At 42.0% G+C, this 18,260-nt stretch overlaps 4 protein-coding genes across 46 annotated transcripts in view; all 4 read left to right on the top strand.

The window, feature by feature from the left end:
- The window catches only part of LOC115426731 (protocadherin gamma-C5-like), a 332,740-nt gene that overhangs the window by 279,126 nt on the left and 35,354 nt on the right, over positions 1-18,260 (top strand). Inside the window, exon 1 of one of the 43 annotated variants that reach the window (XM_030144907.1) lies at positions 1,775-4,422. The exons of 41 other annotated variants lie outside the window; for them this stretch is intronic. In XM_030144907.1, coding sequence (XP_030000767.1) covers positions 1,963-4,422 — 2,460 coding nt within the window. In that variant the 5' untranslated portion in view covers positions 1,775-1,962. Of the gene's footprint in view, positions 1-1,774; positions 4,423-18,260 lie in introns of those variants that run through there. One more of the 43 variants, XM_030144918.1, reaches the window with a different exon arrangement.
- LOC115426740 (protocadherin gamma-C5-like) lies at positions 5,137-14,238 on the top strand. Its single transcript, XM_030144959.1, has 2 exons — positions 5,137-5,949; positions 12,530-14,238. Exons 1-2 carry the CDS (start codon positions 5,157-5,159, stop codon positions 14,221-14,223), a joined length of 2,487 nt encoding a protein of 828 aa, XP_030000819.1. The 5' UTR covers positions 5,137-5,156; the 3' UTR covers positions 14,224-14,238.
- LOC115427478 (protocadherin gamma-C5-like) lies at positions 8,436-10,945 on the top strand. Its single transcript, XM_030146055.1, has one exon. It carries the CDS (start codon positions 8,450-8,452, stop codon positions 10,943-10,945), a length of 2,496 nt encoding a protein of 831 aa, XP_030001915.1. The 5' UTR covers positions 8,436-8,449.
- Positions 14,720-17,497, top strand: LOC115426743 (protocadherin gamma-C5-like). Its single transcript, XM_030144962.1, has one exon. It carries the CDS (start codon positions 15,017-15,019, stop codon positions 17,480-17,482), a length of 2,466 nt encoding a protein of 821 aa, XP_030000822.1. The 5' UTR covers positions 14,720-15,016; the 3' UTR covers positions 17,483-17,497.

Raw genomic sequence — 18,260 nt, 5'->3', positions numbered from 1 at the left:
AATCCATGAATATACAAGAGAACAGCTGTAGAATAAGTGTCCACTGTAGTGAACAGTATACATGAAAGGGTTAAAGTAATATAGAATAATTGTCCAAATTCATCCATTTTTGCAGCTCTGTATGAAGCACTGTAATGAATAGCTCTGTATGAACAACTTTAGGCATTGTTTCCTTTGAGCTCTCTGAGTATGACCAAAGGAACATTTTAATTCTCAGGTGGTTTTGCAGAGTTCACCTTTCCCCCAAATATGCAGTTAATATTCTTGTTTGGTGATGTATCAGCAATCTACAGGACTGTTTGGACCACTCTGTGTTGTACCCTGAATCCTGTCTAGTGTGTAGTGGAGTAGGCTCAGCCTATGAAAGATGATATATGTATAGACGAATGGTGAGATGATGATGAAATATATACAAGCTTCAGAGACAAAATTTGCTGAAAAGACTATCACTTTAGTCTTTACAGCTTCAGTGTTGTGTAATGTAAATGCATTAAATTGAACAAGTGTTAGGTGTGCATGAAATCCGTTTGTGCCATGTGTTCATCAAACGTCTTCAATATGTAATTGAACCGAGACAATCCAAACAATTAAACATTTATTTTATTTTTCCTTATTGAAAAATTACAAAAATAAATATGAAATCAGAGCTATATTTTATATGTTTCTATCCTTCTATAAACTATTTTTAACCACGTAGTAAAGTTCCCTTCAGATGCAGTGTACTTTTGTATTGGTCGGTGTTCTGTTCTTGGCTGTGCTTCCTCTAAGCAGCAGCTGCAGCAGTTGACCGCCTGTGTGGCGCTGTCCACACCCGTGGTGCTGAAAGCAGTGACGCTCTCTCCCCCTCCCATCACTGTTTCTCATGCTTGTTCTCCACATCTCCCTCTGTCGCCCAGATTTATATAGAACAAATGATTTTCACAAATAAATATTATTTTCCCTGTTTATGTTTCCCTTTATTTATTAATCAAAGTACTGCTTACAGGATTAAACCACGTTAATCACAGTGATTTTATTACATTTACAGAATTATATACTAATAATGAGATGCTTATAGAATAACTCAATCTGTGCCGATGATTCAGTATATTTTTAATTTAAATGAACTATTCTTATTACCCAAAAAAAATCTATATTTGAATAAATAATATCGGTGGTTCTCTGAGTGAGAGAGAGAAAGAGAGAGATGCAAAATGAGATTAAACATCCCTGCACTCCCCCTCCCTTTTCATTTGCTCTACAGACCTCCATACGGGTATTTTATGTCAGCTGCTGACAGGAATGGTAGTCTGAGCTATGTGAGGAGAGTGTAAAGAGTACACAGACTGCACTAGCTTGTTCTGACCACAGGAAGGCAATGAAGAGCCTTGCCAGCACAGAGGCATGATAGAGCCTGCATGTATACAGGTGCATGCAGCCAGAAGATGGAGTAATAAATCATATATGAATAAATACATTATAGCATTTATATGACTTTACTCATTGCAAAACTAATAATATATAATTATTTTTAACATAGTAAATACTTCCACATTTTATCTAGAAATGTGCTTCATATTTAAATATTTTATCATATACTTAGTTAATTTAGGGAATGGTTTAAGTGCAGTAGTAATATCACGTTGTGTGTCATTAAATCCTTATTATTTAATGTGCATGTTTTTATGCATCAGACTGCCTCATACGTCACAGTGCTGTAGACTTGTATTTCTGTCATGACTGGTGGAAATCGGTCTGTTCTATCCACCAATCGCATCCTCAGCTGTACAAAGAGATCTACTCCCTTTTACCACGAAGGCTTCAGCGTCGTACCCACTAGGACGTTCTGCGCATGAGGAGGGAGACGTATATGCAGACAAAAAGCATGAGTGTTACTGTACATGAAGACGTATCTATATTGGATTACAGAGCTCCTGTTCTTCACCAAATGGTCATTTGTTATTTAAGTACAAATAAACTTATATGGAGCGAGGAATAATGTGGAACAAATCGTCTGCATGGCAACTATTTTTGTGGTGGCATCATTTCTTTTTATTGTGGAGTACAATAGACGGACAGACACGCTACAGCATCCCAGAAGAACTGAAACATGGTTCTGTGGTGGGAAATATAGCAAAGGATTTGGGTTTGGTTGTATCTGAACTGTACCGACGCAAATTGAGGATAGCGTCGGAGGCTGGTAAGCAGTATTTTGGTATGGACTTGACAAAGGGAGAACTGGTAGTGATTGATAGGATAGATAGGGAGGAACTCTGTGGACAGAGACAGTCGTGTTTGCTGCCTTTGGAACTAGTGATAGATAATCCACTGCAGCTATACAGAGTTGAAATTGAAATACAGGACACAAATGATAATTCACCTAGTTTTCTTACCAAAGAAAAAGTGGTAAAAATTGCAGAGCTGGTGAATCCAGGCGCGCGATTTCCTTTAGAAAGTGCACAGGATCCCGATGTCGGCCCTAATTCTGTACGGTCGTACCTCATAAGCAAAAATGACCATTTTAAATTGACTGTTAAAAACCACAAGGACGGACGGAAAATCCCTGAACTGGTCCTAGAAAAACCACTTGATCGAGAAAAGCAGCCTGTACATAATCTTGTCCTCACCGCTGTGGATGGAGGAGATCCTGTGCGCTCAGGGACATCTGAAATTACAGTTATAGTGCTGGATAACAACGATAATGCACCACAGTTTGAGAAAAATGTATACGAAGCCAATGTCAGCGAAAAGGCAACACCTGAAACAGAAATTCTACGCGTTAAAGCTACAGATGCAGACGAGGGACTAAATGGAGAGATTGAATATCAATTTGCAGAGCAAACAACCGATCTGATTTTATCATTGTTTGACATAAAACCATCCACTGGAGCTATTGTTGTTAAAGGGGGTTTAGATCATGAGACTAATTCTATACATAGATTTGACATAACCGCTAAAGACAAGGGGAACCCTGAGATGGATGGACACTGTGGCGTTGAAATCAAAATAGTTGACATCAACGATAATATTCCTGAAATAATTGTCACATCTTTAACAACACCCGTACCAGAAGATTCACCCACTGGAACAGTTATTGCATTATTAAGTGCAAAAGACCTAGATTCAGGTGATAATGGGAAGGTAACATTGACTGTGTCCTCTAAATCCCCCTTCAAATTAAATCCATCAGTTTCTGACCACTACTCATTAGTTACAAATGGACCGCTTGACCGTGAGAAAAATGACAAATATAGTGTTAAATTAAGTGCAGTTGATTCTGGAAGACCACAGTTATCAAGTGAAAAAATTATACTTGTTGAACTGTTAGATGTTAACGACAACCCGCCAATTTTCTCGCAGTCTTCCTATGTTGTTTATATAAAAGAGAATTATCCACCAGGCAGGATTTTGTACTCAGTATCAGCGTCTGATGCTGATTTGGGTGAAAACGCTAAAATCTCTTATTCTATCCTGGACTCTAAAGTGCAGGACGTGTCAGTTTCATCTTACGTTTACATTAACTCAGATAACGGTAGCATCTACAGCATGCACTCCTTTGACTATGAGAAACTCAAGGTGTTTCAGATTCAGGTCCAGGCAAAGGATCAGGGTTCTCCGTCTCTCAGCACCAACGCCACTGTCCATGTTTTCATCCTGGACCAGAACGATAATGCCCCCGCTGTTATTTACCCCTCCTCCGCTGCCCTGGGCTCCCTCTCTCATCAGAGGATGCCCCGCTCCGCTAAAGCGGGTCACCTGGTCACTAAGGTGACGGCTGTGGACGCGGACTCGGGCCATAACGCCTGGATCTCCTACAAACTGGCGGAGGCCACAGACGCCTCTCTGTTCACTGTCAATCTGTACACAGGGGAGGTGAGGACTAAACGCGCTGTGTCCGAGCAGGACGACTCCTCTCAGAGGCTGCTTATAGAGATCAAGGACGATGGGGAACCGGTCCAGTCCGCCACCGTCACCGTGTCCATCCTGATGGAGGACGCTCTCCACGAGCCCATCTTGGACATCAGACACAAAGTCACTGAGCCCAGCAAGAAAACTGGGAGAATCACCCTTTATTTGATTCTGTCTCTGGCCTCAGTGTCCGTGCTGTCTCTGGTGACTTTTCTCATCTTAGCGGTGAAATGTATCAGAAACAGCAGAAGCAGCGGTAGCTGCTGCATGAGACGGACCGACTGTGATGATTACAAGAACCCCAACAGGAACCTGCAGATTCAGCTCAACACTGATGGACCTATAAAGTATGTGGAGGTCCTGGGAGGAGACATGCTGTCTCAGAGTCAGTCGTTCAGGTCCTGTATGTCTCCGATGTCAGAGTACAGTGATTTCACTCTGATCAAACCCAGCAGCACCACTGACTTTAAGGAAGTGATCAGTGTCCTGGATGCGTCTTTACCCGACAGCACCTGGACCTTTGAGAGTCAGCAGGTAAGCAATGAGCAGAACAAAAATTAATGCAGTTGCATGCAGAAAACAACACAGTATTATCGAGTAAATCTATATTTGTTATTTTGCCCTTGTATTCTGCTAGACACCTGTCATATCAATGTAATGCCATACGCGCACATATCCGTATCACTGGTTGATTTCTTCAGCACCACGTTATGTGGACAGCGACTGTTAGTGGCCTGCAGGGTAGTGGCAAAACATGCTGTTGAAGTGCACAGTATAAATGTCAGCCTTTCTCCCCTAAATATACATCAACTAGTCTATTGAAAAGTGTCACACGTATGGTAGACTGTGTTTCTGTTGATTTTATTTTTAATTTTTTTTTCTTTCTTGTATTTACGTGCTCCTTCGACGCTCCAATTGCGATTATATTCTATAAGCAGTCAGTTTAGTGTAGGAGACAGAGATAGTAGAAGCTGTGACTTTAAGAGGGTGGATCAGCTTCTCTCTCATTGGATGACAGGGGTGAATGTGGTGAACCAATTGGAGTGTGGACTGTACAAAGCAATCTAGTCCCAACCCCCATTCAGCTTCATCCCTATCACACGTACGATGCAAAAGGGTACAGCAGAGATGGGTTCATGGTTTATAACATGAAAATGTTGTATTTCATCATATAAATATGCTCAATCGATTTGCAAGTTTCTTTTTTGGAGTATTACTTGCAATGACTGATTTCAGCTTGCCTCTGCGCGGTATGTCAATGGGATTTTATGTTTTATAGCGGACCAAGGATGACAAAGACAATAGGATACCGAGACTGGAGATGGCAGTTGCTTTGGTGGCATCATTTCTTTTTCTTATGGAGTACAATAAACGGTCAAACGCGTTACAGCATACCAGAGGAAATGAAACCGGGCTCTGTGGTAGGAAATCTAGTCAAAGATCTTGGATTGGGACTATCTGAGATATTTGACCGAAAGCTGCGTGTCGCCTCTGATGCTGGTAAGCAGTATTTCACTGTGGATGCGGGAAAGGGTGAGCTGGTGGTGAATGAAAGAATAGACAGAGAAGCTTTATGTGGACAAAGCGCCAGCTGTGTGTTGCCTTTACAGGTTGTTATTGAAGACCCTTTACAGCTGATTCGTGTGGAAGTAGAAATACAGGACATTAATGATAATGAGCCAAGATTCCCATCGCATGATGTCACATTGGAAATCGCGGAATCAACTGTTTTAGGGGTGCGTTTCCCTCTAGAAAGCGCGATAGATCCAGACGTAGGAAGTAATTCACTGAAATCATATACTCTAAGTAAAGATGAATGTTTTAACATCAGAGTTAAAGAAGTTGCCGGTGGAAGAAAGGTTCCTGAATTAGTTTTAGCAAAACTGTTGGATAGAGAAAAGAAAGCTGTACACAAGCTCTTATTGACAGCACAAGATGGGGGCAACCCAATAAGATCTGGAACGTCTCAACTAACTATTAAAGTTCTTGATATAAACGACAATGTTCCGGTTTTTGAGAAAACGTTGTACAAAGCGTCTGTGGCTGAAAATGCCGTAGAAGGTGCGTTCATCATACAAACAAAAGCGACAGATGTGGATGATGGTCAAAACGGAGAAATAGAATATTCATTTGGATCTCATACACCAGATAATATTCTGTCTGTATTTAGAATTGATCCTTTGTCTGGAACGATTTTCCTCAAGGGAAAGCTAGATTTTGAAGAGACTGCTAATTATGAAATAGATATAAGTGCTAAAGATAAAGGTAGTCCTAGAATGGAGGGACATTGTACCGTACATATTGAAGTTACAGATACTAACGATAATGCCCCAGAAATCATACTCACATCTCCTCCAAAGCCAGTGCGAGAAAACTCGCCTAACGGCACCGTAGTGGCTTTGCTGAGTACCCGAGACCTGGACTCTGGAGACAATGGTAAAGTAACCTTACAAATCGCTAAGAAATCTCAGTTTTCCCTGAAACCGTCCTTTTCTCAAAACTATGCACTGGTGACCAGTGGTGTTTTAGATCGAGAAAATGTCTCCGACTATACTATTGAAATAGTTGCAACCGATTCAGGTTCTCCTCCTCTTACTAGTAGGAAAACTATACCTGTGAGCATCACTGATGTCAATGATAACCCACCTGCATTTACCCAACCTTCCTATAATGTCTATGTAAAAGAGAATGGTGTAGCAGGTTCTATATTATTTTCAGTTTCAGCATCTGATCTGGATTTTGGGGAAAACGCTAAAATCTCTTATTCTATCCTGGACTCTAAAGTGCAGGACGTGTCAGTTTCATCTTATGTTTACATTAACTCAGATAACGGTAGCATCTACAGCATGCACTCCTTTGACTATGAGAAACTCAAGGTGTTTCAGATTCAGGTCCAGGCAAAGGATCAGGGTTCTCCGTCTCTCAGCACCAACGCCACTGTCCATGTTTTCATCCTGGACCAGAACGATAATGCCCCCGCTGTTATTTACCCCTCCTCCGCTGCCCTGGGCTCTCTCTCTCATCAGAGGATGCCCCGCTCCGCTAAAGCGGGTCACCTGGTCACTAAGGTGACGGCTGTGGACGCGGACTCGGGCCATAACGCCTGGATCTCCTACAAACTGGCGGAGGCCACAGACGCCTCTCTGTTCACTGTCAATCTGTACACAGGGGAGGTGAGGACTAAACGCGCTGTGTCCGAGCAGGACGACTCCTCTCAGAGGCTGCTTATAGAGATCAAGGACGATGGGGATCCGGTCCAGTCCGCCACCGTCACCGTGTCCATCCTGATGGAGGACGGTCTCCACGAGCCCATCTTGGACATCAGACACAAAGTCGCTGAGCCCAGCAAGAAAACTGGGAGAATCACCCTTTATTTGATTCTGTCTCTGGCCTCAGTGTCCGTGCTGTCTCTGGTGACTTTTCTCATCTTAGCGGTGAAATGTATCAGAAACAGCAGAAGCAGCGGTAGTTGCTGCATGAGACGGACCGACTGTGATGATTACAAGAACCCCAACAGGAACCTGCAGATTCAGCTCAACACTGATGGACCTATAAAGTATGTGGAGGTCCTGGGAGGAGACATGTTGTCTCAGAGTCAGTCGTTCAGGTCCTGTATGTCTCCGATGTCAGAGTACAGTGATTTCACTCTGATTAAACCCAGCAGCACCACTGACTTTAAGGAAGTGATCAGTGTCCTGGATGCGTCTTTACCCGACAGCACCTGGACCTTTGAGAGTCAACAGGTAAGCAATGAGAAGGACTAAACTATTTAAATTACATACATTGTTATAATTACTTGCATAGAAGGAACTACACAGTATTTAATATATTGCAAAATTTAGGTGTATATTTTTGTTTTCCTTTTTGCTGTGTTAGACACCCATCAATGCATTACAATATATCTACGTCAGTGAGATTTCAGCACCACCTGTGTGGACAGCGACTGTTTGGGGAGTGTAGGGCTGCATCAGGGTTTACCACTGAAATTTTATCTGAGCTCTGTACTCTTTCAGTCGTTGTTTTACCTGATTTTGTTTTTTGTTTTTTTTCCCCAGACTTTATTTTCTAGTACTTTACTAAAGCGTAATGGACATTTGGGTAGATTATGTTTGTACAAAGATGTATTTGCCAGTTTGTTTGTTTGTTTGTTTTTCTTTCTTTTTAGTCAGGAACACTTCTTCTGTAGTTGCATATTTGTCAAATACTCAAACATTCATTGAGTCTCATAATAAGTGACTTTGGTTGAGAAAACAGGTAATAGATGCTGTCACTTTAAGGGTGTAGATCAGCTTCACTCTCATTGGATGATAGAAGTGGATGTTGTAGACCAATAGGAATCGAGATTGTACAACGCAATCGAGTCCCTGCCCCCATTCAGCTTCAGAGCTGTATTATACAGAATGCAGAAAGCTACAGCAGAGATGAGCTCGTGGTTTATAACGTGAAAATGCTGTATTTTCTGTAACGAACATGCTTAGTCTTTGTGGAAATTTCTCGTACGGAATATTATTTGCAATGACCGATTTCAGCATTGTTCCATACAGTATGTCGATTGGATTTTATGTTTTATAGCGGACCAAGGATGACAAAGACAATAGGATACCGAGACTGGAGATGGCAGTTGCTTTGGTGGCATCATTTCTTTTTCTTATGGAGTACAATAAACGGTCAAACGCGTTACAGCATACCAGAGGAAATGAAACCGGGCTCTGTGGTAGGAAATCTAGTCAAAGATCTTGGATTAGGACTATCTGAGATATTTGACCGAAAGCTGCGTGTCGCCTCTGAGGCTGGTAAGCAGTATTTCACTGTGGATGCGGGAAAGGGTGAGCTGGTGGTGAATGAAAGAATAGACAGAGAAGCTTTATGTGGACAAAGCGCCAGCTGTGTGTTGCCTTTACAGGTTGTTATTGAAGACCCTTTACAGCTGATTCGTGTGGAAGTAGAAATACAGGACATTAATGATAATGAGCCAAGATTCCCATCAAATGATATCACATTGGAAATCGCGGAATCAACTGTTTTAGGCGTCCGTTTTCCATTAGAAAGCGCGATAGATCCAGATGTAGGAAGTAATTCACTGAAGTCATATACTCTAAGTAAAGATGAATGTTTTAATATCAGAGTTAAAGAAGTTGCCGGTGGAAGAAAGGTTCCTGAATTAGTTTTAGCAAAACTGTTGGATAGAGAGAAGAAAGCTGTACACAAGCTTTTATTGACAGCACAAGATGGGGGCAACCCAGTAAGATCTGGAACATCTCAAATTACTATTAAAGTTATTGACAGTAATGATAACGTTCCAGTATTTGAGAAATCACTGTATAAAGCTTCTGTTCCTGAAAATTCCGTAGAAGGTACGTTCATCATACAAACAAAAGCGACAGATGTGGATGATGGTCAAAACGGAGAAATAGAATATTCATTTGGATCTCATACACCAGATAATATTTTGTCCATTTTTAGCATTGATCATTCATCTGGAACTATATCTCTCAAAGGGAAGCTAGATTTCGAAGAAACTGCTAATTATGAAATAGACATAAGTGCTAAAGATAAAGGTAGTCCTAGAATGGAGGGACATTGTACTGTACATATTGAAGTTACAGATACTAACGATAATGCCCCAGAAATTATACTCACGTCTCCTCCAAAACCAGTGCGTGAAGATTCGCCTAATGGCACCGTAGTGGCTTTGCTGAGTGCCCGAGACTTAGATTCTGGAGACAATGGTAAAGTCATCTTACACATACCTAGGAAATCTCCATTCTCCCTAAAACCGTCCTTCTCTCATAATTACGTATTAGTTACCAGTGGACGTTTAGATCGAGAACATGTCTCCGATTATACTATTGAGATAGTGGCAACTGATTCAGGTTCTCCTCCTCTCACTAGTAAGAAAAGTATACCTGTGAGCATCACTGATGTGAATGATAACCCACCTGTATTCACTCAGCCCTTCTATAATGTCTATTTAAAAGAGAATGGGGTAGCAGGTTCTATATTGTACTCAGTATCAGCATCTGATCTGGATCTTGGAGAAAACGCTAAAATCTCTTATTCTATCCTGGACTCTAAAGTGCAGGACGTGTCAGTTTCATCTTATGTTTACATTAACTCAGATAACGGTAGCATCTACAGCATGCACTCCTTTGACTATGAGAAACTCAAGGTGTTTCAGATTCAGGTCCAGGCAAAGGATCAGGGTTCTCCGTCTCTCAGCACCAACGCCACTGTCCATGTTTTCATCCTGGACCAGAACGATAATGCCCCCGCTGTTATTTACCCCTCCTCCGCTGCCCTGGGCTCCCTCTCTCATCAGAGGATGCCCCGCTCCGCTAAAGCGGGTCACCTGGTCACTAAGGTGACGGCTGTGGACGCGGACTCGGGCCATAACGCCTGGATCTCCTACAAACTGGCGGAGGCCACAGACGCCTCTCTGTTCACTGTCAATCTGTACACAGGGGAGGTGAGGACTAAACGCGCTGTGTCCGAGCAGGACGACTCCTCTCAGAGGCTGCTTATAGAGATCAAGGACGATGGGGAACCGGTCCAGTCCGCCACCGTCACCGTGTCCATCCTGATGGAGGACGCTCTCCACGAGCCCATCTTGGACATCAGACACAAAGTCACTGAGCCCAGCAAGAAAACTGGGAGAATCACCCTTTATTTGATTCTGTCTCTGGCCTCAGTGTCCGTGCTGTCTCTGGTGACTTTTCTCATCTTAGCGGTGAAATGTATCAGAAACAGCAGAAGCAGCGGTAGCTGCTGCATGAGACGGACCGACTGTGATGATTACAAGAACCCCAACAGGAACCTGCAGATTCAGCTCAATACTGATGGACCTATAAAGTATGTGGAGGTCCTGGGAGGAGACATGTTGTCTCAGAGTCAGTCGTTCAGGTCCTGTATGTCTCCGATGTCAGAGTACAGTGATTTCACTCTGATCAAACCCAGCAGCACCACTGACTTTAAGGAAGTGATCAGTGTCCTGGATGCGTCTTTACCCGACAGCACCTGGACCTTTGAGAGTCAACAGGTAAGCAATGAGAAGGACTAAGTTATTTAAATTACATACATTGTTATAATTACTTGCATAGAAGGAACTACACAGTATTTAATATATTGCAAAATTTAGGTGTATATTTTTGTTTTCCTTTTTGCTGTGTTAGACACCCATCAATGCATTATAATATATCTGCGTCAGTGAGATTTCAGCACCACCTGTGTGGACAGCGACTGTTTGGGGAGTGTAGGGCTGCATCAGGGTTTACCACTGAAATTTTATCTGAGCTCTGTACTCTTTCAGTCGTTTTTTTTTTTTACCTGATTTTGTTTTTTGTTTTTCCAGACTTTATTTTCTCGTATTTTACTAAAGCATAATAGACATTTGGGTAGATTATGTTTGTACAAAGATGTATTTTCCAGTTTGCTTGGTTTTCTCTTTCTTTTTAGTCATGAACACTTCTTCTGTAGTTGCATATTTGTCAAATACTCAAACATTCATTGAGTCTCATAATAAGTGACTTTGGTTGAGAAAACAGGTAATAGATGCTGTCACTTTAAGGGTGTAGATCAGCTTCACTCTCATTGGATGATAGAAGTGGATGTTGTGGACCAATAGGAATCGAGATTGTACAACGCAATCGAGTCCCTGCCCCCATTCAGCTTCAGAGCTGTATTATACAGAATGCAGAAAGCTACAGCAGAGATGAGCTCGTGGTTTATAACGTGAAAATGCTGTATTTTCTGTTACTAACATGCTTAGTCTTTGTGAGAATTTCTCGTACGGAATATTATTTGCAATGACCGATTTCAGCATTGTTCCATACAGTATGTCAATTGGATTTTATGTTTTATAGCGGACCAAGGATGACAAAGACAATAGGATACCGAGACTGGAGATGGCAGTTGCTTTGGTGGCATCATTTCTTTTTCTTATGGAGTACAATAAACGGTCAAACGCGTTACAGCATACCAGAGGAAATGAAACCGGGCTCTGTGGTAGGAAATCTAGTCAAAGATCTTGGATTAGGACTGTCTGAGATATTTGACCGAAAGCTGCGTGTCGCCTCTGAGGCTGGTAAGCAGTATTTCACTGTGGATGCGGGAAAGGGTGAGCTGGTGGTGAATGAAAGAATAGACAGAGAAGCTTTATGTGGACAAAGCGCCAGCTGTGTGTTGCCTTTACAGGTTGTTATTGAAGACCCTTTACAGCTGATTCGTGTGGAAGTAGAAATACAGGACATTAATGATAATGAGCCAAGATTCCCATCAAATGATATCACATTGGAAATTTCTGAATTAACTGTTTTAGGGGCACGTTTTCCCTTGGAAAGCGCGATAGACCCAGATGTAGGAAGTAATTCACTGAAGTCATATACTCTAAGTAAAGATGAATGTTTTAATATCAGAGTTAAAGATGTTGCTGGTGGAAGAAAGGTTCCTGAATTAGTTTTAGCCAAAACTTTAGATAGAGAAAAGAAAGCAGTTCACAAGCTTATGCTGACAGCTCAAGATGGGGGCAACCCAGTGAAATCTGGAAGCGCTCAGATAACTATTAGAGTTCTCGATATAAATGATAATATTCCATCATTTGAAAAAGCCCAGTACAAAGCTTCTGTTCCTGAAAATGCCGTAGAAGGTGCGTTCATCATACAAACAAAAGCGACAGATATGGACGATGGTCAAAACGGAGAAATAGAATATTCATTTGGATCTCATACACCAGATAATATTTTGTCTATTTTTAGCATTGATCATTCATCTGGAACTATATCTCTCAAAGGAAAGCTTGATTTCGAAGAAACTCCTAATTATGAAATAGACATAAGTGCTAAAGATAAAGGTAGTCCTAGAATGGAGGGACATTGTACTGTACATATTGAAGTTACAGATACTAACGATAATGCCCCAGAAATCATACTCACGTCTCCTCCAAAACCAGTGCGTGAAGATTCGCCTAATGGCACCGTAGTGGCTTTGCTGAGTACCCGAGACTTAGACTCTGGAGACAATGGTAAAGTCAGCTTACACATACCTAGGAAATCTCCATTCTTCCTGAAACCGTCCTTCTCTCATAATTACGTATTAGTTACCAGTGGACGTTTAGATCGAGAACATGTCTCCGACTATACTATTGAGATAGTGGCAACTGATTCAGGTTCTCCTCCTCTGTCCAGTAAAAAGAGTATACCTGTGAGCATCACTGATGTCAATGATAACCCACCTATATTCACACAGCCTTCCTATAATGTATATTTAAAAGAGAATGGGGTAGCAGGTTCAATAATATTTTCAGTTTCAGCATCTGATTTGGATTTTGGTGAAAACGCTAAAATCTCTTATTCTATCCTGGACTCTAAAGTGCAGGACGTGTCAGTTTCATCTTATGTTTACATTAACTCAGATAACGGTAGCATCTACAGCATGCACTCCTTTGACTATGAGAAACTCAAGGTGTTTCAGATTCAGGTCCAGGCAAAGGATCAGGGTTCTCCGTCTCTCAGCACCAACGCCACTGTCCATGTTTTCGTCCTGGACCAGAACGATAATGCCCCCGCTGTTATTTACCCCTCCTCCGCTGCCCTGGGCTCCCTCTCTCATCAGAGGATGCCCCGCTCCGCTAAAGCGGGTCACCTGGTCACTAAGGTGACGGCTGTGGACGCGGACTCGGGCCATAACGCCTGGATCTCCTACAAACTGGCGGAGGCCACAGACGCCTCTCTGTTCACTGTCAATCTGTACACAGGGGAGGTGAGGACTAAACGCACTGTGTCCGAGCAGGACGACTCCTCTCAGAGGCTGCTTATAGAGATCAAGGACGATGGGGATCCGGTCCAGTCCGCCACCGTCACCGTGTCCATCCTGATGGAGGACGGTCTCCACGAGCCCATCTTGGACATCAGACACAAAGTCACTGAGCCCAGCAAGAAAACTGGGAGAATCACCCTTTATTTGATTCTGTCTCTGGCCTCAGTGTCCGTGCTGTCTCTGGTGACTTTTCTCATCTTAGCGGTGAAATGTATCAGAAACAGCAGAAGCAGCGGTAGCTGCTGCATGAGACGGACCGACTGTGATGATTACAAGAACCCCAACAGGAACCTGCAGATTCAGCTCAACACTGATGGACCTATAAAGTATGTGGAGGTCCTGGGAGGAGACATGTTGTCTCAGAGTCAGTCGTTCAGGTCCTGTATGTCTCCGATGTCAGAGTACAGTGATTTCACTCTGATCAAACCCAGCAGCACCACTGACTTTAAGGAAGTGATCAGTGTCCTGGATGCGTCTTTACCCGACAGCACCTGGACCTTTGAGAGTCAACAGGTGAGCAAATGACAGTTTTACTAATTGAATTTTTACAGTTATTTATTTATTAATGATTTCTCAGTACTTTTATACTTTCAGCCTTAGAGATTCGTGTTTTTTTCTGTGTACAATTTTGCGTATATATTTATACAGTCTGTAATGTCTTCCCAGGAATTATTTGGTTTTACATGGTGCTTTGCAAAGCTGTGTACCTATGTGGTTGGTTCATTTGCAAGGCCGTTGTTTTCATCCCTTTTTTTTTTTAGTTTATTTAAAATCCATGTTTCGTACCCAAAATGTTTTTTTTCTTCTGCAGTTAATTAATTGTACCAGTTTGTTGTGATATACTTGTTTGGCGCTCTGGACAGATGTTTCAATAAAATGTCATCATTATAAAACCACATTGAAATATTAACTATAACTGTAGTAACAGTCATATTTTTCCTATGTAGTATTTGTCACATGCATCTACAGTAGAAACTCACAAACAGTAATGATGCTGTGACTTTAAGAGTGTTGATCTGCTTCCCTCTCATTGGACGGTAGAGGCTGGTGCTGTGCACCAATAGCATTTAGAACTGTACAAAGCAATCTAGTCCCTACCCCCAATGCAGCCTTAGCTCTGTCGAGCTTACAATACAATGACCGTGTGGAAGAAACCTGTGAGGTCTTATTTTCTACCATAAAGTGTATCACTTTTGCATGCAGCCATGTTCGAAATGAGTGAGGATTTTTCTGTGGGAGTATTTCCTTTTTATATGGAATCAAATACTGTTATTAATAAGCTCTCGGTTGGAATTAATGCTTTTTAACGGAACCAAGGATGACAAAGAGAACTGGATATCGAGACTGGAGATGGCAGTCGCTGTGGTGGTATAATTTCTTCTTTTTGTGGAGTACTATTGAGGGACAGACTCGTTACAGTATCCCAGAAGAACTGAGACAAGGATCTGTGGTCGGAAATCTGGCCAAAGATCTGGGTTTGGGACTATCGGAAATATTTGACCGTAAACTGCGTGTCGCCTCTGAGGCTGGTAAGCAGTATTTCAGTGTGGATGCAGCAAAGGGCGAGCTGGTGGTGAACGACAGAATAGACAGAGAGGCTCTATGTGGACAGAGCACCAGCTGTGTGCTTTCTCTTCAAGTAGTTGTTGAAAATCCTTTGCAGTCTCATCGAATTGAGGTGGAAATTAAGGACATAAATGACAATTCTCCTAGCTTTCATACACAAGAGATGAACCTTAAAATACCAGAATCCGTTGCTCTTGCAAGACGCTTTCCATTGGAAATAGCTGAAGATCTTGATGTTGGCAGTAATTCTTTAAAAACGTATTCTCTTAGCAAAAACGATCATTTTTCACTAAAATTTAAAGACATTAAAGGTGGCCAGAGTGTGCCAGAATTAGTGTTAGAAAAGTCATTAGACCGGGAAAAAGACTCTGTCCATCAGCTGTTGCTGACAGCATTAGATGGGGGCACGCCTGTCAGATCGGGGACATGTAAGATTACCATTAGTGTAATTGATGTTAATGACAATTTCCCAGTATTTAATGAAAATGTGTACCAAGTCTCTATGAAGGAAAACAGCACAAAAGGGACGTTTGTGATTAAACTTACAGCTACAGATGCTGACGAAGGTCCTAATGGTGAAGTGAAATATTCTTTTGGGTCCCGCACTCCAGATTTTGTGTTGTCACTATTTGAAATAAATGATCTAACAGGAGACATTGTTTTGAAAGGTGAACTCGATTATGAGGCTTCTACATCCTTCCTCATTGATATAACTGCAAAAGACAAAGGCGTCCCTGAAATGGAGGGTCACTGTCGTGTACAATTGAATGTAGAAGACATAAATGATAATGCTCCAAACATTGTTCTCACTTCGAAGCCCAGTCCTGTACGTGAGGACGCACCGAGTGGAACAGTAGTGGCGCTGATTAGTGCTCGAGACATGGACTCTGGTGATAATGGTAAAGTGAAGCTGAAACTCGCCAAACGTTATCCTTTCAGTCTGAAGCCATCATTTTCTAACAATTACGAGCTAGTTACCAGTGGACCTTTAGACCGAGAGATTTTCTCTCAGTATGATATTGAGATAAAATCTACTGATTCAGGTTCTCCTCCACTCTCTAGTACTACAGTTATTCCTATCAGCATCACTGATGTAAATGATAACCCACCTATATTTACTCAGCCCATATATAATGTCTATTTAAAAGAGAATGGGCTCCCCGGTTCTATCCTGTATTCTGTATCAGCATCTGACCTGGATTCTGGTGAAAACGCTAAAATCTCTTATTCTATCCTGGACTCTAAAGTGCAGGACGTGTCAGTTTCATCTTATGTTTACATTAACTCAGATAACGGTAGCATCTACAGCATGCACTCCTTTGACTATGAGAAACTCAAGGTGTTTCAGATTCAGGTCCAGGCAAAGGATCAGGGTTCTCCGTCTCTCAGCACCAACGCCACTGTCCATGTTTTCATCCTGGACCAGAACGATAATGCCCCCGCTGTTATTTACCCCTCCTCCGCTGCCCTGGGCTCCCTCTCTCACCAGAGGATGCCCCGCTCCGCTAAAGCGGGTCACCTGGTCACTAAGGTGACGGCTGTGGACGCGGACTCGGGCCATAACGCCTGGATCTCCTACAAACTGGCGGAGGCCACAGACGCCTCTCTGTTCACTGTCAATCTGTACACAGGGGAGGTGAGGACTAAACGCACTGTGTCCGAGCAGGACGACTCCTCTCAGAGGCTGCTTATAGAGATCAAGGACGATGGGGAACCGGTCCAGTCCGCCACCGTCACCGTGTCCATCCTGATGGAGGACGCTCTCCACGAGCCCATCTTGGACATCAGACACAAAGTCACTGAGCCCAGCAAGAAAACTGGGAGAATCACCCTTTATTTGATTCTGTCTCTGGCCTCAGTGTCCGTGCTGTCTCTGGTGACTTTTCTCATCTTAGCGGTGAAATGTATCAGAAACAGCAGAAGCAGCGGTAGCTGCTGCATGAGACGGACCGACTGTGATGATTACAAGAACCCCAACAGGAACCTGCAGATTCAGCTCAACACTGACGGACCTATAAAGTATGTGGAGGTCCTGGGAGGAGACATGTTGTCTCAGAGTCAGTCGTTCAGGTCCTGTATGTCTCCGATGTCAGAGTACAGTGATTTCACTCTGATCAAACCCAGCAGCACCACTGACTTTAAGGAAGTGATCAGTGTCCTGGATGCGTCTTTACCCGACAGCACCTGGACCTTTGAGAGTCAACAGGTGAGCTTTTAACAGTTTTACTGCCTGAAATTTTATGGGGGTTTTTTTCATTGTCTCTATAAATGTTATTAATTTATTGTTTAAACTTTAGACTTAGAGTATGTTGTAACGTTTAATTACGGAGATTCGCGTCAATTATGTATTTTTACACCTGATTCGGTTGATGTTGTGGACAGTATTCATAGTCTGCTCATGACTGCTTTGATTCATTACAGTGTTGGACAATATTTACAACACCGTTACTCGGTTGTATTTTCTTTGTTTTCGTAAAGTATTTAGAATGGAGCACGTCTTTCACTGACTTACACAGTACCCTTACCACATAAGGACCAATTTTCCCAGAACTAGAGAATTGCAACCTATTGTGACAAAAAATGATAATTTTAAACGGTAAAAATGATAAATGATCAGTCATGATTGAGCATACATGTAATTTTAAATGTTTTATTTGTATTTTACTGTTGTTTCACACTCTTTCCGCATTTTAACAGAATAACAATTTAAGTATTTAGTCCAGTTTTATTAAAATATATTATTGTTATTTGAATTAATCACAGAGATGCAAAAAACAAGCTTTATCTTAAAAGATATATCATTGATTCATTATATTTGCAACCTATAAAATTATTTAGGCCAATAATATATTTTTTTACTCTTTGTAACATGTAATGCAATCATCATCGTTCTTGCTGAACGTTATCACTCTTTTATAAACCATAAAATCTGACAAAAGTTGCATATATTTGGCATTGAGTCACTTTTGTAGTCATTTACCACATAATCTTTGTCT

This window comes from Sphaeramia orbicularis, chromosome 10 (assembly GCF_902148855.1).
Source record: "Sphaeramia orbicularis chromosome 10, fSphaOr1.1, whole genome shotgun sequence".
Classification (NCBI taxonomy): Eukaryota; Metazoa; Chordata; class Actinopteri; order Kurtiformes; family Apogonidae; genus Sphaeramia; species Sphaeramia orbicularis.
This window is presented reverse-complemented; position numbering and strand designations above follow the sequence as displayed.